At 42.1% G+C, this 25,194-nt stretch overlaps 1 protein-coding gene across 8 annotated transcripts in view; it reads right to left on the bottom strand.

Annotated features, from left to right (window-relative positions):
- Window positions 1–14,376: 14,376 nt before the first annotated feature.
- The window catches only part of fcho2 (FCH and mu domain containing endocytic adaptor 2), a 47,218-nt gene continuing 36,400 nt past the window's right edge, over window positions 14,377–25,194 (bottom strand). For all 8 annotated transcript variants that reach the window (XM_079814920.1, XM_079814924.1, XM_079814926.1 and 5 more), the window contains 5 exons: window positions 23,376–23,508; window positions 20,264–20,463; window positions 18,643–18,707; window positions 17,050–17,214; window positions 14,377–16,964 (listed from right to left, as the gene is read on the bottom strand). In XM_079814920.1, coding sequence (XP_079671046.1) covers window positions 16,942–16,964; window positions 17,050–17,214; window positions 18,643–18,707; window positions 20,264–20,463; window positions 23,376–23,508 — 586 coding nt within the window. In that variant the 3' untranslated portion in view covers window positions 14,377–16,941. The remainder of the gene's footprint in view (window positions 16,965–17,049; window positions 17,215–18,642; window positions 18,708–20,263; window positions 20,464–23,375; window positions 23,509–25,194) is intronic.

Below are 25,194 nucleotides of genomic sequence, written 5' to 3'. Positions count from 1 at the left end.
AGACCACGAGTGGCTGCCTGAGGCGGTGATGCTGGAGTGAGTGAAGAACAGGTGGGACGGAGAGCTCGCTGCCATGCTTCTGGGTCAAGGTGGGGTGGCTGCCGTCCGAGAGGGAGTGGAGGAGTCGCCGCCGTTCGCCGGAGCCTGCTGCCATCCACCATGTTTGGTGAGTAGCAGGGAACGGGGGACTCGCTGCCAGCTGCTCTCAACTGGAGGAGCCATCGCTAGGGCTGGGCGATATATCGCATGACATTGTTAGGCGCATCTCGTCAGTAAAGCCGGTTCCTTGATTAGTATTAAATCGCCATCACCTGCTTTCAGATAGAGCGGCATTTACTTCACAGAGCCGTAGTTCACTGACAAGCTGAGCCATATCGCATTAATTATCACGGACGTATCAACTGCGATAATTAATGCGATATGTCTCAGCTTGTCAGTGAACTACGGCTCTGTGTAGTAAATGCCGCTCTATCTGAAAGCAGGTGATGGCGATTTACTACTAATCAAGGAACCGGCTTTACTGACGAGATGCGCCTAACAATGTCATGCGATATATATCGCCCAGCCCTAGCCATCGCTAGCCGGCAGCAGGCGGAGGAATGTTGAGACTTCCATGAGCATCCAGTACCATCGCATGGCACCACGAATGAGAGCCACTTGGTTGGTTGAGGACCAAGCAGCAGTGTGTCTGGGAACTGGACCAAGAATCTTTTTTTCTTTTCCTCTCCCCTCTGTTGCTCCTCATGCTTCCGACTCTTTTTCTCTCGACTTGTCTGTCCTTACCCCCAGGTGCTGTGGCCGTTGTGATTGGTCCCCCCCGGAGGGAGGGGAAGTAGAGAGCAGTCTCGGGAGTACCCCCCAGCCTCCGAGGGACGATGGGGATATGTGGCAAACAGTACAAGTCCGAGGGCTGTGAGAGAATGGCACGAAGCCGGTGGTGTGATTGATAATGAGCTCCGGCTGGACATAAAAGGAGGAGCGACGACAGTCAAGGAAGAGAGCGTACCAGGCCTGGACTGTTACGTTGTGTTCTTGTTTATGTTTTGGTTATATGTGTGCAGCAGATGTCCAAGACGGGCTGCCTGCTTTACTTTCATTTTGTGGTCACCCACAAAGAGGACTGTTAGAGACATTCACTAAGGGACTGTACCTTTAAGGGAGAAGGAGAGGATATGTGGTTCCGGTTGAAACGTTTTGTTGTAATGTTTTGATCTCACTCGCTGTTGAGTTCTGAGTTGAATAATAAGTGGAGAATAAAGCTGACTCGACGCATCTCTGTCTCTTGTCTCCTCACTTATTGCACTCCACATTTGGTGACCCCGACGCGAGTTGGATACGGCTGAATTATGTCACACAACGACGGTGGTGAGAATGCTGCGGCTGCAGTGCCGGTCGCTGTTAGCGGCGCGGCTAATGTCGGCGCAATCTATGCGGCCACCATCAAATTACCGGACTTTTGGCAGCACAATCCACGGCCGTGGTTTCAACACATTGAGGCTCAGTTCCAGCTGAGAGGAATAACACAGGATGTTACGAAGTATTTCCATGTGGTAGCGCCATTAGATGCCTCGACGACAGCCAGAGCTATGGCACTGTTAGAGGCTCCTCCAGCTGACGGCAAGTACAACGCACTCAAAACATTCCTGTTGAGACTCTTTGAACTGTCGGAGCTGGACAAAGCAGATCGCCTGCTGTCCCTGAATGGCCTTGGCGATAGCAAGCCGTCCGAGTTAATGGAGAGGATGCTGGCTGTACTGGGCGCGGCGGATCCATCATTCCTTTTCGCCCACATTTTTCTGCGGCAGCTTCCAGCACCCGTGCGCACCGCACTGGCCAGTTCCTCCCTCCCTTCCTCCAGAGACTACAGAGCGCTGGCGGTGGAGGCAGACAGGATTTTCCTCGCCAACCGGCAGCAGTTTGTCCATGCGCTGTTGCCCCCCCAGCACACGTCTGCCCCGCCTCAACCCCTTGTGGACGACCCGGACACCGCAGCTGCTGTGACGGCCCGCCGTCAGCGTGAAGACGGGTGGTGTTACTACCACTCCAGGTTTGGGGCCAAATCCAAGCAGTGTCGCCAGCCTTGCAGTTTTAGAGCCCAGGGAAAAGCCAGGGCCGGCGCTCATTAGCAGCTATGGGCGCTGGCCGTGACTGCAAGCTGTTATACATCACTGACACCTTGTCCGGCCGGCGGCTGCTGGTCGATTCGGGGGCTCAGCGCAGCATCCTACCAGCAAAGCCTGCGATGGACGCGGCCAACGGCACACCCATTCGTACTTATGGCACAAGGTATGTGGAAGTGTGTTTCGCCGGGCGGCGTTTCGGCTGGGACTTCGTAATAGCTGCCGTGTCTTCATCTCTCCTGGGGGCGGATTTCCTCTGCGCTTACAGACTGTTGGTGGATGTTACAAACTGCCGCTTGATCGACGCCCTCTCTTTTGCTTCGTACCTGTATAAAAGGCTCCTGGAGAAAAGGGCTTTTACTGTGGGACTTCTATTTTGATAGGTACTGTAGAGTGCAATTCATGATGCTTCCAGTAGGTGGCATTATTGTTATCGTTTGCTGCCTGCTGCGTCATTGTATTATTACTGAGAGAACGGCAGCTGTGCACCTATAAGTTTCTTCCTGCCTGTTAGTTGGATGTTCGTTGGCGTTTTGGTGTCCAAAGTGTTAGAAATAAATGACCATAAAGTAAGTTTATTTTGATTTCTCAATGTTTCTACCGTGTTTTAAGTGTATTAGTGAGATTTGTGTACTTCCCTGTACATGCACGGACATGTAGCGATCCACGTGAGATTGTGTGACAGATAAACAACATGTAACGTGATTTCTACTGCAGTTAAATGTTACAGTTTGTGTGGTATATGTCTACAATAGGTTAAATAATGACCCTTCAGACGGATTAATGCATAGTATTTGCCTTTTATGATGTTGTTTTGGTAAATCAGATTGTTTATTGATGCATCTAGATTCATTAATATATTAATATATATATATATTAATGCCAAAGTCTTTTGTGTGATCAGACCAATAGTAATTATTGCCTTTAATTGCCCATCCTCTGTATTTTTAGTGCTTTACCAGTTATTGAAAGTTGTTAATGTAATATGTGTTTGTTATTTTTAGACTTAATCTTCAATACACTTTGGAAAGAAGCACCAGTCTCCTCATTATTTGTGTCCTGACCGACACACAGGGTTGTATACTGCTCACAAGTAGACCCAGAGCCTAGCAGTCTCCTTTCCTCTCCAACAGTACCCCTGCACGCTGGGAGGGGTGGGGGCGCTTTGTCTGTCAAACACGCTTGCCACCGGGGACCTGTATCAACGCCTGCTGGCTGAGTTCCCTGACATCACCACGCCCACGTTTTCATCGGCGGTGGCTAAGCATGGCGTAGAGCACTACATCACCACGGCTGGCCCCCCGGTCTATGCACGGGCCCGGCGCCTCGACTCTGGCAAGCTCGCGATCGCCAGGGAGGAGTTCACCACCATTGAGCACCTCGGCATTGTGCGCCGCTCCAACAGCCCGTGGGCCTCTCCTCTGCACATGGTGACCAAAGCGGATGGCGGTTGGCGTCCCTGTGGTGATTTCCGTCGCCTGAACACCCCCGATCGGTACCCAGTGCCGCACATTCAAGATTTCTCCGCCCACCATTTTTTCAAAGATGGACCTGGTGCGCGGTTACCACCAGGTGCCTGTCCACCCGCAGGATGTCCCCAAGACAGCAGTCATCACACCCTTTGGCCTTTTCGAATTCCTAAGGATGCCTTTCGGCCTCAAGGGGGCAGCGCAGACGTTTCAGCGCCTCATGGACTCTGTGCTGCGGGACATGCCTTTCCTGTTTGTTTATTTGGACGACATTCTCGTGGCCAGCGCGTCCGCAGACGACCACCTGACGCATCTCCGGCAGTTGTTCGGCCGGCTCAGTGAGCACAGTCTCATCATCAACCCGGCCAAGTGCGAGTTTGGCCGGTCGTCCATCGCGTTCCTCGGCCACCACATCACCCCGCAGGGGGCTGTCCCCCTCCCTGCCAAGGTGGACGCCGTAGCCAGTTTCCCACGCCCACGCACTGTTAAGTCCCTGCAGGAGTTTCTGGGCATGGTGAACTTCTACAACCGTTTCCTCCCCCATGCGGCCCAACTCATGCGACCCTTGCACGACGCCTTACGGGGTGGAAGGCCGGCGAGCGTGTTGGACTGGTCCCCGGGGATGTATGATGCTTTTGAGACTGCCAAAAACGCGCTGGCCAACGTTGCTCTGCTGGCGCACCCGTCTCCGACCGCCCCAGTTGCTCTTACGACGGACACCTCTGATTATGCCGTGGGGGCTGTGTGTGAACAGTGGGTGGGCGGAGCCTGGCAGCCGCTGGCCTTTTTTAGCAGGCAACTCCATGACAATGAGAGGAAATACAGCACCTTCGACAGGGAGCTCCAAGGTCTGTTCCTCGCCACCCGTCATTTCCGTTTCCTGTTGGAGGGCCGGCGGTTCACAGCTTTCGTTGACCACAAGCCGCTGACGTTTGCCATGGCCAAGTCTTCGGAGCCATGGTCTGGTCGACAGCAGCGACAGCTCTCTGCCATCTCGCAGTACACCACTGACATTCAGCACGTGGCTGGCAAAGACAATTTCGTCACCGACTGCCTCTCCCGGGCGGTAACACGGTCCGTCCATTTGGGCCTCGACTATGCAGCCATGGCTGAGGACCAGACCACGGACTCTGAGGTGCAAGCCTACAGGACGGCCCCCACAGCGCTGCTCATAGAAGAGGTGGTGTTTGACACGGCCAACACTACACTCCTCTGCGACGTCTCCACCGGCCAACCACGCCCCATGGTACCTGCTGGCTGGAGGCACAAGGTTTTCGACGCTATCCACGGCCTTTCCCACCCGGGGGTGAAGGCCTCTACCAAGTTGGTGGGGGCCAAGTTCGTCTGGCCAGGCCTGTGGAAGGACGTTAGGGCCTGGGCGGCTGCCTGTGTGGCGTGCCAGCGCGCAAAGGTGACGCGTCATACCAAGGCCCCCTTGGCACCCTTCAAAGTACCAGAGAGACGGTTCGATTATGTGAATGTGGACCTGGTGGGCCCACTTCCCCCCTCCCGTGGTTATACCTACCTCCTCACCATGGTGGACAGGACCACTAGGTGGCCAGAAGTGGTTCCCCTGTCATCCACTACATCAGCCGAAGTGGCCCGGGCATCTATCACGGCTTGGGTGGCCCGTTTCGGCACACCGTCCGACCTCTCCTCGGACCGAGGTCCTTAGTTTACATCGGAGCTTTGGACGGCAGTCGCCGAGGTCCTGGGGGTGAAAGTCCACCGTACCACAGCCTATAACCCACAGAGTAACGGACTTTGCGAGCGGTTTCATCGTGACATGAAAGCCACGCTCAGGGCCAGCCTTACGGGCAGCAACTGGGCTGACCGCCTCCAATGGGTTATGCTTGGCCTTCGCTCCGCCCCCAAGGAGGATCTTCAAGCCTCATCAGCCGAGCTGGTGTACGGCCAGCCTCTGCGCGTCCCTGGGGAGTTTCTTCCAGAGGCCACGGCCCCGTGGTCGGTTGCCTCCCATCGTGCCGTGTCCCGGGATATTGCAGACGCTTTTGTGCCCATTCCGACATCTCACCATTGCCTCCCCCAGTCCTACGTGCCCAAGGATTTACCGTCGGCCAAGTATGTTTTCATCCGCCACGATGGCCTTCGTACCCCGCTGCGGCCCCCCTACGATGGGCCTTTCCGTGTACTGGTCGGAGGGTCTAAGAACTTCCTTGTGGATATGGGGGGCAGGCCTCAGCGGGTGGCTATAGACCGGCTCAAGCCTGCTCATGTGGATATTGGTGAACCGCTTCAGCTGGCCCAGCCCCCACGGCGAGGGCGCCCCCCTGCGGCAGCCTCGACCCCGGCCCCTGGCGCTGCCCCTGCCCCGCCTTTTTCCCTTTGCCCCCCTCCTGTTAAGCGCAGCCGGTGTGGCCGCCAGGTCCGCCCCCCTAGACGTTGACTCTTGTAGGGACTGTTAGGAGCTGGACTGTTCTGTTTTGCACTAGTGAATAGTGTTCGATCTGGCCCTGTTTTTATAGGTGAATTCTGGGGGGGCCTGTGTGGTGACCCACAAAGAGGACTGTTAGAGACATTCCCTAAGGGACTGTACCTTTAAGGGAGAAGGAGAGGATATGTGGTTCCGGTTGAAACGTTTTGTTGTGATGTTTTGATCTCACTCGCTGTTGAGTTCTGAGTTGAATAATAAGTGGAGAATAAAGCTGACTCGACGCATCTCTGTCTCTTGTCTCCTCACTTATTGCACTCCACATTTTTGTGCTTATTTATAATAAAGTGTTAAACGTTTGCCGGTTCCCTCCTCTTTCTTCCCATAACAACAAACTGCGTTACAATGGACAAAACTAATCAATGGTCGTAGATTACGGACAGGGCATGATGAGATCACATGCCCACCAACACAGCACTATAGGCAAAGCCCCTGGGGCAGCCTCCTTTGCCCCTCAGCTGGAGTGAGTCTAGTGTTGTCTATTTGCATGGGCTTGATGCTTGGTTCTGGAGCGCTGAGGGTAAAAGGAGGATTGCTGGCCCTGGTATTTTCGAGACACGACTGCATACAATTGCCGACTCTGGTGGTTATCTGGATGAAACATTCGAGGCCAATGGTATCATTGTATGCAGCGAGATACAGCTGCACCCTGTTGCTAGGTGGCGAGCACTCATTCCAACCGCTGGCGGCTACTAGAGTTCTGAATTTGAGATCATAATCATTAATAAACTTTTTCCTTGGCGGAGATGATACAGTTGCTCACTAACAAAAGGGTCTCCCACAGGCTTTGTGAAGACTTTGCGGAAACGACTGACAAAGTTATCCAAGGATTGTGTTACAGAACCAGCCTGGGACCAGATGGTTTCCACCCACTGGAGCGCTCGCCCTGTCAGAAGGGAAATGATGAATGCAATTTTGTCTCGATCGGTGGTATAGAGATGCGGCTGCATCTCCAGGGCAAACGAACACTGGAGAAGGAATCCCTTGCAATCCTCAACCGAGCCAGAGTAGGGTGCTGGTTTGGCCATAAGACAACAACTGGCAACAACTGTCGGTGAAGAAGTGGTGGTGGTGATGATGGAAGTGGTAGTAGACACTGAGGTGGTGAGAATACGTTGAAAGGAATCCACAATCTCCTGGAAAGGGTCTGAGGTGCTCATGATGCTGTCGTTCATTTTTGGTCCGGTCTTCTGCTACAGAATGCAGACTCAGACAGAGAGAAATGTAGTGAACGGTGAGCTTTATTAGCAGCACTGAGCAGAATGGAGAATACACGCGAGTATGCCATTCAAATAGACTTTTCAGAATGAGTAAAGCTTAGTAATGAAGACCTTCTTGATTTACAGGTGCAGGAGATCGTGGACAGCTGGACGGATGGCTGGATGGACGCACACACCTCGACGTGTTTGGTATGGCGGTATGGAGTATGGCAGACACACCTCCTTTGCAGGTGATGAGAGGAGAACACAGAAGACAAGGGAAACGAAAACGAGTACTAACACTAGAGATAATCACTGGACTGAACGCTGGAGAACAGGTAAGTAGTAGACTGACTTTGTCATATTCAGATTCTAGTCAGAATATGAGTTTGATACTGCTTCATTGGGCTGTGATTATTGGGGCGTGTTTTAACCGTACCAGGAAAGAAAATGCACTCAATTGGATAGACCTACAACCAATCAGAGCAACGGAGTAAGTGACGTTTGGTGAGCGACGCATAGTTGTCAACAAAACTCAACTGCACACACGCTGGAAGAAGTAGAAGAAGAAGATGAGTGTAAACGATCTTTGCTGGTGTTGTAAAAAATAATTTATGGATACACGGAGCACTTACCAACACAATCATCATTTTTGAGAGAAATAGTAAAGGTGAATGAATATATGAACAAGTTCTCAGTTTAGGATTAGAACGAATTCAACCCAAGCGCTCTTTAGTGACGTGAATGATTACGTTACTGTTGATCATATGTCCACCATCATAAAGCCCGGTTCGAGCATAGTTGCTCCACAATGGATCAAGTCCAGACCTAAGTTCGGCTGGCATCCAGGCTAGGTAAGTAGCCCACTTCGTAGAAATGACACCAGACAATGATGTGATACCAGGTGTGTGCTTTTGTAGCTGGCTTGATGATGGTGCAGGTGAGGGGCAGGTGTTATTGGTTAGTAATAGAAGCATTTAGTCATGTTTATTATGTTTAATCAATCAGAGTGTTTCTGTTTATTCAGCTTACCGATAGTATGATGTTCATAGGGATTTCCATAAATGACGCGTGCTATCGTACTTCTGCAGCACATATTTGAAGTACCTTGCGTGAGAGCGGCCTCTGGCTTGCAGAGAGCAGAATTTACTACTGATCACAGCCGTGCTGCACTGAGAAGCTGCGCATGCAATAATCGCAGCCTTCGCCAAATCGCGTGCGGTTTTGTTGTGATTTATCGTGCAGCCCTAGTTAGTACTCTGGTGTGCGTTGTGATTGGCTGAGGTGAGAGCCTGGCAGATCCGTGATAGTAATGAAAACAAGAGAACGAGTCCATGGTGTAATACGTGAGGCACGAAAGTGGCGGCAATTTCAGTCTGATATATGAAGTTGCCATGGATGACAGTGAATATTATTGACACAATATCACTGAATGCTGAATTGCTCTCTTAGAATCAATTATTCCATAGCGCCATGCTATGTGATTAGATATGATTATCTGACTGCAATACAGGACACAAAGCCTTGATATTTTTGGTGTGATCTGGAGCAAGCAATATCCCCTCATCTTTGGTTGGCAGATAGTATAGTAGACACTGTGGGAAGTGCTCCATGGGAGTTAAGATGTCACCATCCTCCATCATGGCCCCCAACCTTATGACAAATTGCCCATGACGTGGCTCTGCTCGCCAGGCACGAAAGCCTATTCTCTCTCTCACATCTCTCATTCCCTCCAACCTGCTTTTCTCCTATCCGCCCATTGTTCCATCCTTCTACTGCTCTGAGCTCTCATGCACCGTTTCTCTTTTGCTCAGTATGGAGGAACATTTTTACGTGCCCATTCATCAATCTGATTCCGAACCAGCATGCATTGCAGAGGCATAGATAGGATAGGAGGGGGGAGAGAGATACAAGATGAGAAACAAATGCTGTTGCTGAGTAACTAAAGGGAACCAATCACAATGATCCCCGTAAAAAGCCAGGCAGTAGATGGACAATTGTATCTGTCAGCCTGTAAACAAAATGACTGAAATTTAGTATCCAAGCATGCACAGGTCAAACAAACATTCACTCTCAGCATTATGGTTACTTTGTGACATGATTGTAGCTATTTTATGAGCTTTTCAAATAGTGAGAGCACCACTAGAAATGTCCTCACTTGTTTGTTGTCTATACATTTTGCTATATTTACGAGTTAAAAACATTTAGGCATAGTACAGGACGAGATATCTAACTGCATCAGTCTCAAACAAACTGTGAATATATTTTAAAGAAGATTTAATGCCACTAAACTTGCAGTGTCAAATACAGTGATTATTTCAAATTAACTGATAATCCTGGAAGGAAACCATAATCAATCATAATAAATTATTCAAATGGTTAGTGAACAAACCTATACTCTCTCTATATAATAGAGGCACTTCAACTCACTCCTGGGTACATATCTGTCCCCAAAACCCAGTTAAGTAGGTACACACATTACTTACATTTACTCTGCCTGAAGTAATTTCACATTCTGAAAAAGTCCCAGCTTTAGCTCACTTTATAGGGACAATATTGTATAGCCAAATGAAGTAAACACATGCAAACCTCATCAAAATCAACAGAGTCCTTCCCATGTCCAGATTCATCTCCGTGACTTGAGGACCCAGTTAACCCTTGCAGCACCAGTGAAGCTCCATGGCTTCAATAATCACTATAATGAGTCAACAGTGCCTAGAATTAGTATCGAAAGCATTAAAAGTTACAGAGATGTCACTGAACAGATGACATGGCACTAAAACAAGGTTTCTATTAAAACATCTTTCATCATATGGATTCTAGAGGGTGAAATATGAGCGTCTGGAGAATTTGAAGGATTTCAGATGGTATGAAGCAAGCTCCTCGTGCACTGTTGTTTTGGGAGACCTACCAAAGGCTGAAGAGAGGGAGGAGCCGGCAGATGTGGCCTGTGATCAAGAATGATATTAGGTGTGGTTAGCAGAGGAGGAAGAGAGAAAAGAGATGATACAGGAGGATAGATGTTCTTAGAATGGAGGAGAGAAGAAAATAAACAGAATACAGTCAGTAGATGAGCGCGGGTGGAAACGTGGAAAGATGGAGAGAGAGAAAGAGAAGCCAAAGGATTAAAGAGGAGTAAATGAGGGGAACAGTGTGAGATGGAGGAGAAAAGCAAACACATTTTTAAGTTATGTAGGCCCAGCTAGTGTGTTTGCTCAGATGGTTTTGCTCATACTGAAGAGGGGGGCGTTGGATCAAAAGGCCATGTCATTCTGTAATGGAGCATAAACGTAAGTGATGCTGCTCCTGCTCTCTCCTTCTTTAATAACTCAACTCTATTACCCCACAGAGTCTCTGCAAAAACACAGCCTGTGACAACATCCAAAGAACATTTGAAATCAGTTAGCTAAAGAGACGAAAGACCCTCTCCTCTTTAACCTTCGATAGCATAATATCTTTAATCTGAATCACTTTGAGTGACTGAGATAGTGCATCGATTGGTGTTAATCTAGAGTGGCGGGAGGCTGTTTTGCATCATAGTATAATGGTCTCTGACAAAAAACGTTAACGTTACAGCAGCCACAGATCAGGTGGCGAAGTAAGTAACGTTAACGTTACTAAATTAATTTCAATTGTGAGCACGAGATATGTTGTTCCGAGTGTTTACACCAACAACAGCAACAATTGTTTGTATAAAACAGTTAAATAAACAAGAAATTGGTAACTTATTGAGCAACTTACATTTTAGATGATTGCCAGCTCAGTCTGTTTTTGCTTCGTCACTGGAAAAAGGTTCAAATGAATGAAGGCATTGATAAATTATCTCGAGTCTCCTAATTTAATACCAACGACAAAAACACAGGAAAGATACCGTTGGAATCACTTTCATCTCACTTTTGAGCATTTAAAGCGATAGACGACTTAACTGCAGCACGCGTTTAATAATGAATATTATTATTTGGTCCGTTGACGTGACGTGAACAAATCGCTTGATGACACTAGACTGTGATGACGCGTTTTAACGGTCATCAATATCGTAAATCCTGATTCCTGCAAAGTTTTTTGTATTTTCATTTTTTTTTTTAAATGTATGTACATTTATAACACTAATACTAATATTACTTTTGCATCAAATTACAAAAAACAAGTTACCGCTGGGAGTGATGGTAAAAATGTCATCTTTCTCTATTTTCACTGCCTCACTAAATTTTTTCTCTCTTTTTGAAAATTGTAAAATCACTATTGTGGAGTTTTTATTTTGCTATTTGAGCAAATGGGGAGACAAAACATATATTTAATGTATACTCTCATTCACCGCTATAAAAGTTAACCCAACGATGGCTTCCGCTCTGAGAAACCCGGAAATGTGAGGGATTTTCAAACTTTATGATGCCAAGGACCCCAAATATGATAAACCTTTTATGAGGGACCCCCTTCCTAAAGTCCTTGTATGTGACCCTGGCCTGGACCACAAAACATAAGGGTCATTTTTTTAAAAATAAAGATTTATACATATATCTTCATGGAACATGATCTTTACTTAATATAGGCTAATGATTTTTGGCATAAAAGAAACATTTATAATTTTGACCCATACTGTATTGTTGGCTATTGCCACAAATATACCCGTGAGACTTATGACTGGTTTTGTGCTCCAGGGTCACTTTTTTTTTTATGTATGAAAAAAAATAAATAATAACATTTAAACTGTTAGATAAATAGTATGACATTATAAATACATCATGTTGCTTCCAAAATTAAATTGGCTATACTTAATGTTGGATGTAAAAACCTGAAGAAGAATTAAAAATTATTTGTATAATCAACTTTCACAATAAATGTATGTAAGCAGCTCTCGTACTGCATTAGGAATACTGCCTTACAACCCCAGTGAGCAAGATAAAGGAGACTATAGTAGCTATAGAAATACTCGTATAAATGTTCTAATAGTATAGAAAAACTCACTAAAAGATACAAAGCAAACATATACAATTCTTAAATTCAGTTATGATGTTCAGCAGACTTGAACCATTTTTGCTTTGTCTCTTTATTCCCTGAAATTTTCTGGGGACCCCTTAGAACCTTCTGGAGGACCCTTGAAAACCCCTGTATTAAGTTATGTTCCATATGATGCACTACTTATAGCAAGCTATATTTTCTGTAAATGTGCAAGACGATGTATTAGCCGCTGTAGGTAAATAAATAACGACGTCTAGCCCAGTAAACTACTATTTGCGCTACAAACCAGTGTTTATGAATATGAAAAAAGAAGAAAACAATATACGAAATACAGTTTGCAATATCATGTTATGGTTCATTCCGTAAAGCTAAAATAATTTGAAGCGAATGACACCGGAAGTTTTGCATTTGTTACAAATGGCCGTGCTACTTCTTATGTTAAAAAACAAAGTGCACCATTGCTGAATTTGGAACCACATTCTAGCATACAAATTTTCCTATTCCTGCCATAGAATCATTAATAGTAGTATAGTATGCAGTTCCGAATTTAGTATATTCCTGAATGATTGATTGAATAATTCCACTAAAAGACGGTAGCCAACTACTGGCCTAAAGCGTAAAGATGTAACCTGAAAAAGAAAACGAAATGACTGTTGTATGTAAAGGTTTCTAGCATTCAATTCAGATCAAGTAGCCTAGTGTAATCAGGATTAAGCAGGTCTGATGTGGATGAAACTGTAAAGCATACAGACTTTTTCGAAAGGGTTCATGATGGGGTCTCCAACCCTGACACATAGGCTACATAAACACATAAAAGACACACAAGAGGTGCGTAAGAAAGCCGAATGGCTAGCACATGTGGGTAAGTTTTATTTCACTTTGCAAGGAGCACTGGAAGTGCAGCAGATGTGTTCAGAAGCATGACTGTGTAAACAGCTGAATGTTGAATTGCTTTATCGTTAAATCTACCCATACTCTTTCCAAACTAGAAATCAACCATCAAGTGCATGAAAAATGCACAAATACATGGAAACAAGTCCAAAATTGCCACAGTCTACAAATCAGTACTATAATCTGTGTCTGTAGCACTGTTATCAGAATAGATACATGCTCTGAACATTAATTTAGTACTTAAAGTAATTAAGATTTACATAAGGCTTTCAAGAGGTCCATGTGTGACCTTATTTTGGGGGGAATTTAGTTCAAAATGACCTGATCAACTTCAGGCTTTTCACAAGCAATTGGCAAATGCAGTACTAATATCAACAGATATTCAAAAGTGCACTTTTTTTCTCAAACATTTCAGAAATGTTTTGTGTTAGTACAATACACTTGGATAACCAAATGAATTCATTTTACATAAGTGATTTATCTTCGATGAGAACCACCACTATGTACAAAGTGTGTCCATGCACGTGTGTGTGTGTGTGTGTGTGTGTGTGTGTGTGTGTGTGTGTGTGTGTGTGTGTGTGTGTGTTAGAGAGATATTTGCAATTTGTGGACATAGAGCAGGGACAAGTAAGGGAAACTGTCAATGACTGTATAAAATCAGATTGATCAGAGATGCATCAGAAGAAGGGAGACAGATGGCATCAAAATACATCATTTGACATTACTGTATATGCCATGTGATACAGTAAACTGCTTCCCATGCATAGACTGCATCTTTACTGTAACTCATCCTTCATCTGTAAAGGTCAACTGTAGTTTCAGTCATATGGTGCAGTTAGAACATTTACAGTATTGGCATACTATTACAATATTATAGATACTATTACAAACAATATAGATTAATTACATAAGTTAGGTAATGTAAACGTATTTTGTAATGTGGCATCTGTAGCAGCATGTATTACTGTAATTAATTCAGCAACAAGGGGGATTTAACACATGTATCTTGCATTGTTTGCTATTGAATGAACTAAAAGCACTGAATTGAAAGAAGATTACAGCTGTGTATCAGTGATTAAACCAATGTTCTCATTACATATCATGTAATGTGTTTGAAAATGTACACCTTACTTGAAAAAATTCATTCATATGTGCTTTATAAGTATTAAACAGCCAATATCCTAATATGCATGCTAATAAGCAACTACTAGTTAATAGCGAGAATTGAACCCTAAAAAAACAATTTTTGAATAGATGTGCAAATGAAAAAAGAAACAAGACAAGTTAGCTTTCTGTAGTATTTCTTATATTTGTATAGATTTATATATTACACATTTATTACTGACACAGAGCGTCATAAAGCAGAGAAACATGGCAGAAATATTTGTAAAAATGTACATTAGGTGAGAAAAATAATTCACAAAAATGTTTTAACATGCCATTGAATGTGGACATAAAAAGAAAGAAAGAAATTAAAGAGGAGACTTAATTTTAATTGTTCAAAAATGACTGAATATTGACGTGATGGCTGTAGAGGCAGCAAGAACCAGCTCGCTAACTACACAATTAGTTCATATTCACTTGAAGCCCTGGACTACAGAAGCCAATATTGTATTGTATTTGAATGCTACATTGACCCGGATGTTCACCAGTTGATTTCTGCCTCTTTACTGACACCAACACCACATTTCATACTGAAAACAACTTAATTAAAATCACAAATATTTAAAAAATTTTTACATAAAGACAGTGAGGATTTTGAATATAAAATCTTTACGTTGTTACTTCACAAAACTGTTAGGCTGCTATCAAAGAGATAAAAAGTTCCTGGCGAAAACAAGACGTAATTCGAAAGAATGTCATTGTTTTCAGATTCATGAAGATCCTTCATTGTTGGCATTTAGTGTTTAGTGTTTTTCATTTTAAGGTACAAATGGTGTCTGCTATGTCTGGGATTGGTGTAGCCCTTGGAGACGTGGTCCTCCACAGAGGACAAGGCAAGTAGCCCTTGTATGGGGGACGGACCCCCTTAAAGCACTGTGAATGCTCACCACTGGCTTCCAGCAAAAATTGAGAAATAAAGACTAAATGAAGAAAACTCTTGACGGTACTAAGATGACGGTGAACTGCTGTGGTACAGAACTAATGGAATATGTAACGATAAAATAATTAAAATCAATGCGTGGCGGTGGGAAACTCTGGGACCCTGCACGCATTTAATCTTTCCCGTAGCTTCCATTGGCTCATTGTGCTTTGATCCGTATTTGGCAAACTTGCTCAAAGCAATTAGCTCATTTGAGCCATAATTTTAAGAAACTAACGTTCAGGTTTGTTATTAACACGAAACATTTAAAAACAGACGTGACGGCACATTTGGTGAAAACATATATACACAGTGTCCCTTAAAATTACATTTACCTAAAAATTTGGTAGTCTGTTGTCAAGAAACTACACTGAAAAGTATGTATGTTCATAATTCATCTATATATGCTAATATTCAAAACATTTTGGTCTGTTTATCAACAAGGATCCCTCCAAATACTCAGGTTCAGTGTTTGTAATTGAATAATCTCACAGTGAATTTTTTCGCTGGGTATTTTGGTATCATTCCTGCCCAGATTTCCACATATGCCATCTATAAGGCCTGAGTTATAGACAGAAAACATTTGGATGATTTCTATTACGGGAACAGCGCATGCTTCGCAGTGAACTGTTTGAAGGACAAAGGTTAAAGTTTAGGCAGTGTTCTCCCTTCAATATCCCATTAGGAAGCATAAAGAACTAAACTGGCACTTCAAAAATTAAGGAAGAGGGGGAAAAATGAGGAAAACATGGGTTCTTTTAGACTTAAACATGCATTTTTTCCTGTACAATTATGTTAAGTAACCGAAAAGAGGCACTGAGGTCAGTGTATATGTTTCCTTTTGCTGTTAAGCAAGACACACAACTAACCAGTAGGTTCTCTTAACAATGTTAAAGTGAAAATGGCACTAAACTGTAAAAACAATCCTTAAATTTAGTTTTGAAAGCTTATACCTTCATTGCACATTCATAATAAAAAATAAAATACAACTGAAAGAAAAAAAGTAACATTGAAAACAATAGAAATTAGGGGAAAGGAATCTGAATTTAGCAGATGGATGTGCAATGCTCAGGTATGAAAAAGACCATGGCATTCTGGACAAGAAGTAAGGCGTTCTTGTGAGCATGAAGTGATCTATTGCCGAGGCATTTTCTCTTTTCTCTACTTTTTTTCCTTGGGTTTTTTTTCCTCCTTTTGTTCTCCTCATTGTCATTGCGACTGACTGATGGAGAAATGAATGCTCAACAAATATCCAGAAAGATTGTTAGTGCAGTTTTTTTTTTGTCCTTTTTTTGTTTAGATATGCTGTATGTTTATACACATATAATTCATATTACAAACTGTTAACTATACATATCAAAATAACAAACACTACCGTTCTGACTTTATAAAAGTCTGACTCTGAATAGATCAAAAAGTATCAAAGATTAATGATTTCATTCACCAGTATCCTGACATTCCTCCTTCTTTCTTTTTCTTTTCTTTTTTTTATTTTTCTTTGTACACAGTGTTTGATACTCAGTGCTACGTTAGCGTGTAGTATAAAAATCTCGAGTCTCCAGAAAGGTGCTTCACTGGAACTGGATCGTTGACAATGCAGAGAGGAAACGGAAGCATGAGAGGCCTTCACCCAGACAGCCCTCTTTTTCCATCCCCTCTAACGATCCTCCATAAATACCATTGAGAACCAGTGACAGAATTAATGAATGAACAGAAATTAACCTCCAGATTCCCTGCATTTGACAGCGGACAGGCGTCTGCTCAGATCTCAGCAGTCAGCCATGTAGCGGCCTGTGAATGTAAACATACACATATTGACATTTTATCTCCCTTCAACTCTCTTTCGCTTCAACAACCCTTTCAAAATCATTCTTACCAGTGGCGAATCTCTTCTTATTGAGGGAGAGCCGGTAACCGGAGCCAACTAGTTCCATATCTACACCAGACAGAGTGCTGCCCTCACTGAAGAACTGAACAGCCATGGTGGCAGGGATGGATGGACCATCAGTCAGCTCAAACTTTGCCCTCAAAGAACCAGAGCCTGACACATATATACACACAGTCAACAGTGAAGTACTTTGTGCCAGAGGACCTTTTAATCATAATATAGATAAACATATAGATTATATATAAACATAATATAGAAAATTACATTGTGGCATCTGCAGTGGTATACTTCTCTTTCTAAACATAGATTTTGACCATTTTCCAATATGTTTTCATTTTGTCTTTAAAACTCTTATTTAAATTCCCCTAGATGCATTGGAAAAGAGAAACAGCACTGTGGTGTACTTTATTACAAGCTAAGGGTTTGCTATTGAGTCCAATGGGGGTTAAGCACAACAAAATTCCTTAGGTCGCATCACATCCGGTTCAGGCCTTTTGTATGTGATTTGTTACATATAGGAGCAGTTATACTCAAGATACCTCCAAAAGATTACCTTCAAAACTGATGTCTATCACATTTGCAGGTTATCTAAAAATGATTTTTTTTTCTTCTCACTAACATTTAGGTCAAATAAAACGCCAACAATAAAAATAACTAGCTAGTAAGGCTGTGCGATATTGAAGAAAAATGCGATATGCAATAACTTTATAAATAATGCGATATGCGATACAATATTGCTTTAAGTGTGTAAAATCTATTTAAATTATATAAGAAATGATAATGATACCATTTATGTGTTTCACATTCTTTCTGGGAAAAGAAAGCATCGCTACAGCTTATGAAAGTGACCAGCAGTGTTTTGGCAAAAATTAATGTCACAAATCTTGATGAATACTCGCCATTTTTTACATAACTGTGTGTGTATTTGACAGTTTGAGTGTGTAACAAGACATGAAACAGAACTGAAGGGATCACACGCTTTCAGAGAGGCGGCTTGTGCGCACGTTTCGGTGTGTGTGTCAGACAGCAGACAGCGCGAGACTGCAAGGAGTTGTTTTCCGCAAGTTATTGTGTTTAATAACTTTTTAACGTCAAGCAGTCACATAAGTAACAGTCATGTGTCCAGTCTATTCTCTGCTATATGCATCAACCTAAAACGTACACTTTTCACAATGTTGAAGTAGCCTATCAAAATCATTCAGATATTGTGTGCAGTTGCAATATGAACATTTGCGATATTTCGATATATTGCGCAGCCCTACTAGCTACTAGCATAAATATCACAGTCTGCAGTTTCTCAGACAAGTGGATGCAATGAGACCTATTTTCCTGTTTGTTTATGTGATGTTTGACATAAAACCTGTTTTATTGAACTGCCCCACATGTACAGAACAAGTTGGTTTTGCATCCTTTTTTGAAGTTTCAGTTTTAAATGAACTTAATGAACTTTAATTTCAAATTATTATACATGATATGACCCTTTTAAATAGGGCCATGTACACACAAAGATTCTACTTTAACAATGATGGCTAAGCAGCAGTGAAACAGAATCTGTTGGCACAGTAGTGTATTTGTTCTTACCTTCATTTTCAGACTTGACAGAAATGTCACTCAGTTTCCATAAGGACTTACTCTGTTCCGCATTCCTAATTAAAACAGTAACAATCAAATTGTTATTGGTATAACTGACTTAAATTATGCATACACTACCATTCAACAATTTGGGCTCAGTAAAAGTTTTTTTTATTTTTAAAGATATTACCAAATGTATTCAGCAAGTACGCATTAAACTGATTCGATGTGACAGCGAAACTTAAATTGCTACAAAACATTTGCATGTCAAATAAATGCTGCTCTTTTGAACTTAAAAATTGTAAGCAACACAACTGTAAAATGTAACAGGAATAAATTACATTTTTAAATATTTTACAATAAAAAAAAAAACAATTATAGAAGTATAATATTAATATTATTTCACAACATTGATGTTTTTACTGAATTTTTGATTAAATAAATGCAGTCATGGGGCCCTATTTTAACGATCTGAAACGCAAGTGTCAAAGCGCGTAGCGCAAGTAACTTTGTGGGCGGGTCTCGGCGCTGTTGCTATTTTCCCGGCGGGATAAATGGCTCTTGCGCCCGGCGCAAATCTAAAATGGGTTGGTCTGAAGTAGCTTCATTATTCATAGGTGTGGTTTGGGCGTAACGTGAATAAACCAATCCGAGCGTCATCCAACATTCCCTTTAAAAGCAGGTGCGCAAGTTCCATTATGGATTGCTATTATTATGGCGTATTTACCAGGCGCACGCCAGGAGCGGTTCACAGCCGAGGAGACTGATGTGCTTGTAAGAGCAGTGAAAGACAGAGAAGTGAAGTTGTAATGTTGTACATTATGGTAAAGGTGATTTCACAGTCTTTTTTTTTTCAGTCTTTCAGTCTTTTCAGTTTTTCAGTCGATTTTTTTTCCTGGTTCTTGACGGACAAACCAATTTGTCAGATGTCCTTATATACATATATGTCTTGCCACTATTGGGCAAACAGGTCTTATCCTTAATTATTACAATTAGCCTGAATCATTTGTAAGCTAGATTTATGCCTATTTTTTCACATCTTCGTGGCACACCACAATGATTTCCGTCATCTCATGTGTTAATATTTTTTTAGTGTAACAATTTATGATTTGCAAAAATAACTGTTGCATCTGTGTAGGTTACATGAGCAAAGTGTATGCGCGTTGTGCACGTTATACATTATGGTCAAGCATGCGCCCTTAAAATAGCATAATGAACAACGCGCAACGCGCCACTGACTTTGTTTAATGGAACAGCAAAATAGCACCAGGGATTGTTTGCGCCGGAACACGCCTCCTTTTTTGCGCTGAACCGCCCAGGGAGCGCAAGTTCATTCACTAGTTTAGCGACGTGCTTCTGTGGAGGGAAAAGCGCGCTTTGCGCGGGTGCAAAATAGGAATGACACATGCGTCGGTGTACAAAGTCAATTGCGCTGGGTGCAAGATAGGGCCCATGGTGAGCAAAAGAAAACCATTAAACAATCTGACCAACTCCAAACTTTTGAACGGTAGTGTACATTTTGTATATAATTAAATTTTACAGTGATTAGGTCCATAATTCAGAGATTATTTGTATCACAAGATATTGCGTGTTTGTTTGCATGTTCATGAGCCTACACCCTCCAACTCACCAGATGGCGTTGGGGAGTGACTGCATGTTGGTGACCCCGCCACTAACAGGCACTAACACCTGTATATTGGTGAGCGCAGCAGGGGGCTGCATGGCCTCTGGGTTGTATCGGTAGTCCACTCGCAGGTCTGTAGTAGTAGGGGCACATTTCCAGTACACCACAAGGTTCAGAGGCGTCGACTGAATCCCATTTGAACATACCTGAGAAAAGAGGGCAAAAAGATCTTTGCTCACCATCTGAGGACAATGCTGCAGGATTAATAGAAAAAGATTACGATTTTGATTCAAACACCCACGTGATCTTATTTCTAAATGACAATAATTTGGCTGTATATTAAACCTTTGACAAGTAGGACAGCAAACATTCAAATCTGTGTTTGTGCTGCCACTGACCCAGAGAGAGCAGTTGTCATGTACAGTATAGAGATGAAACAGCGTCACAAACCATCTTTTGTATTTCTGTTACAATAATTCAAATTATCACAGAAGTACTGAGGTTAAAGTTTATAGTTCGTACTTCGTATGTACAGTGTATCCGGAAATTATTCACTGTGCTTCACTTTTTCCGCATTTTGTTATGTTACAGCCTTATTCCAAAATGGAATTCATTATTCAAATTTATCAAACAATACCCCAAAATCACAACGTTAACGAAGTTTGTTTGAAACGTTTGCAAATGTATTAAAATTAAAAAACGGGGGAAAAAAAATTCACATGTACACAAGTATTCACAGCCTTTGCCATGACACTCAAAATTGAATTTACCTGTGGTAAATTCAGTTGATTGGACATGATTTGAAAAGGTACACACCTGTCTATATAAGGTCCCACAGTTAACAGTGCATGTCAGAGCACAAACCAAGCCATGAAGTCCAAGGAATTGTCTGTAGACCTCCGAGACAGGATTGTTTCAAGGTACAGATCTGGGGAAGGGTACAGAAACATTTCTGCAGCATTGAAGGTCCCAAATGAGCACAGTGGCCGCCATCATCCATAAATGGAAGTTTGGAACCACCAGAGGAACCGCCAAAAGGAACCTGAAGGACTCTCAGACCATGAGAAACAAAATTCTCTGGTCTGATGACACAAAGATTGAACTCTTTGGCCTGAATGGCAAGCATCGTGTCTGGAGGAGAGCAGGCACCGCTCATCACCTGGCCAATACCATCCCTACAGTGAAGCATGGTGGTGGCAGCATCATGCTGTGGGGATGTTTTTCAGCAGCAGGACTGGGAGACTAGTCAGGATCGAGGGAAAGATGAATGCAGCAATGTACAGAGACATCCTTGATGAAAACCTGCTCCAGAGCGCTCTGGACCTCAGACTGGGGCGAAGGTTCATCTTCCAACAGGACAACGACCCCAAGCAAACAGCCAGATATCAAAGGAGTGGCTATGGGAAAACTTGAGGCTGTAATTGGTGCCAAATGTGCTTCAACAAAGTATTGAGCAAAGGCTGTGAATACTTATGTACATGTGATTTTTTTTCCGTTTTTTATTTTTAATAAATTTACAAAGATTTCAAAGAAACTTCTCCACGTTGTCATTATGGGGTATTGTTTTATAGAATTTTGAGCAAAATAATTAATTGAATCCATTTTGGAATAATACTGTAACATATCAAAATGTGGAAAAATTAAGCGCTGTGAATACTTTCCGAATGCACTGTAAACACGGATGTCTACGGTAGCGATCAAAATCCCCTTTTGAAAGCAACTTTACACCAGTAGGTGGTGACAAATGACTAATTCATCCAGTAATGAACCAAGTGGAGTCTTTATTAGTGTTAATTTTGTTGAAAAATAATTTTCGGCATTATTTATTTTTATCAACAACATTTTTCACAGATGAAAAAAAGACGGTAACTAAATAAAAAAAACTGTTTTGAATGACAAAAATCTATTGACATCTTCGTCAACGAATAGAAAATAGACGAAAATGTTAGGGAGGGACGATTTGGGAAGAGATCCAGTCAGAATTATGTCTTGTGCTGTAGATGCGCATATCTGAATTGTAACGTGCTGATCCACCCAGTGGGACATGGGTTGGCATGCATGTCTCATAAAACATTCAAATATGTAAAAGTCTGGGAGAAAGAGAAGAGCAGACATATGGATAGATCTGAATAAGCTCGATGGCGTGAAAGCATAAAGCCGTATACACAGTGTACTTACAGTGTGTGAGTACTGAATTGAGCTCTGAATGTCTGTTTTGGTAAGTATTGACATAAACACAGTCGGTTATATCTTAAGAGAATGTAAACCATTGTGAGAATATCAGATGTGCTTCAGTGCATTGGATCCACGTATTCGGTCTTAAAGTGACAGCAGCGTAATAAACCTAATGGCGTCTGTTCCCTTAATATTAATCCAACAACAAAAGAAAAAGAGAAAAGCATTCACTGCTCTTTAACAAGGATTAATTATATTTAATTTATATAAATAAATATGTCTGCTTGAAAGAATAAAGAATGATGTTGTTATAAAGAATGCATATATCATTAATTGTAAAAAAGACCATATGTTCTTCTTTAGGAGAAGTGATTTTATTTTTATATATATATATATATATATATATCATTCATATTAACAGGTTAATAGATATTTTCTCCAGGAGTATATAATGGGTTTGGAAATTTTAGAAAAATTCTTAATTAATGCATTACAATTGAACTAAACCCATTAGATGTAGTTGACTAAAAAAAATTCAGATAACTAAAATATGAAATAAAAAAATGACTCAAATTAAATCAAAATTTGCTGTCAAAATTAACACTGGTTTTTATGAATAGGTTATTGAATCATTTATTTAAAACGATTTTGAAAACAAATTCATTAAATCGTTTTTAATTGGACTGCAGCAATCAAACATTTTGTCAGAACCTCTAGTAAATACATGTTATTTTGTTTAGTTGTCTATTCAGAATCGTGAGAGAATTGTGATTTCTATTGTAAAAAAAAAATTGTGATTCTCAATTTTTCCAGAATTGTGCAGCTCTAATATGCAAGCATACTAGAAAAGCTACTACTAACAAGCTTTACTCACATGTTTCTTAAAGAATTCATGGACTAACAGAGTACTATCCCAAAAGTAACAGAATGGAAAGCTATGAACCTGGTACTTTAAGACGTCCACATTGTAATAGGATGCAGAAGGATTCTGCTCAGAGCTCTTCCTGAGGTACGCCGTCAATGCAGACATGTTCAACCAAAAGTCCTTAGAGTTTGTGTCACTCTGGGAGGAGTCACTGGAGTCACACACACACACACATAGAGAAAACAGAATTAGGAGCTCAATAATTCAATGTTGCGTGTCATTGTAGCAGCATGGAACAACTAACCCTACTCCAGCAGCTCAACTATTAAATCACAAATCCCTCCTGATTTGATTAGTCATGCCTGGGAACTGCTAGCACGAACTCACACAACAAGAAAAAGGATGTGGGTGAGTGAGAGCAGGGTGAGTTTAGCCAGAGCAATCATGATGCTACTTTATGGAATCACGATTAAAGTAAGAAGGCTGTTACATACAAAATGTTTCAAGCTACTTTTATCACTTTCTCATATACACTGCTGTTCAAAAGTTTGTGGTTGGGAAGATTTATTTATATTATATTATATTATATTATATTATATTATATTATATTATATATATATATATATATATATATATATATATATATATATATATATATATATATATATATAATATTATATTATATTATATTATATTATATTATATTATATTATATTATATTATATTATATTATATTATATTATATATATATATATATATATATATATATATATATATATATATATATACACACACATACACACATATACACATATTATGGGTGGCACAGTTCACAAAACCCACGGTTCGGTTCGTATCACAGTTTCAGGGTCACGGTTCTCGGTTCTGTACGGTTCTTGTTGTTTGTTGTTTTTTCTTTTAATCGTTAACACTCCAGAAATTTACTTCAGCATATGATATATATAGCTTAATTATCCACAATTTAGCATACAGTATTAATTTTTTTTTAATATATTGTAGAAGTTGTTTCCTAACTGGCAGTCTCCTGCTTACGCTGTCTACCGAGTCCGACATATTGCCGTAACATTTTTCATGTTAATCATGTCAATATTGATCAGAACAATGCACTGTGGATTTAATTCAGCATGAGAAGCTGACCTGATTAACATGAAAAATAACAAATTTCACCATGAAATCATGTAGTGAAGTGTTCCGTGTGTTTCACAATCACCATATGACATCCAGCGCTGTGAAAAAAAATAATAAAATACATGAAAACAGAACACTGCCAGAAGTTTTCGCCCAAACTTCAAAGGCCTGTTTAAATGATTAAAACTAGAAGCATATCTTAACTTTAATGTTACATTTATCATGTGAACTACTTATATACAACATGTTATATGCATGCGTGTTTGGGACAGAGGGGAACACGGTCGCATTTGCAGCAGATATATGCTGCCCATCATAAATCAAAGCACGAGACAGACAGGGGTCAGAGGAGAACACTGGAAAATGTGATACACGAGCCGCGGTTCAGCTGTGCGAGACAAGTGCTGCCTGTGTGTGAACACACAACAGGCACGCGCGGCTCCCGCTCTCCATACGCACTGCTTCTGCTCTGCCTACGCACTGCTTCTGCTCTGCCAACGCACTGCTTGCGCGTGCGGTGTGAAGCCGGCGTTACACAACGCTACCGCATCCTCCAACTCCGGGCAGCCTTCCTTATCTCTCCCACTTGCTTTTTTTTGTTGTTGCCATTTTTGCCTTTATTATGACAGGACAGTTAATTGACAGAAAGCGAAGTTGGAGAGAGAGAGAGAGAGAGAGAGATGGGGACGGGATCGGGAAAGGTCCACGAGCCCTAAGACCAACTGCGCTATATGTCGGCAGCGGCACG

This window comes from Gobio gobio, assembly GCF_949357685.1.
Source record: "Gobio gobio genome assembly, chromosome: 4".
Lineage (NCBI taxonomy): Eukaryota > Metazoa > Chordata > Actinopteri > Cypriniformes > Gobionidae > Gobio > Gobio gobio.
The sequence above is the reverse complement of the archived record's forward strand: the minus strand, read 5'-3'. Positions and strand labels throughout refer to the sequence as shown.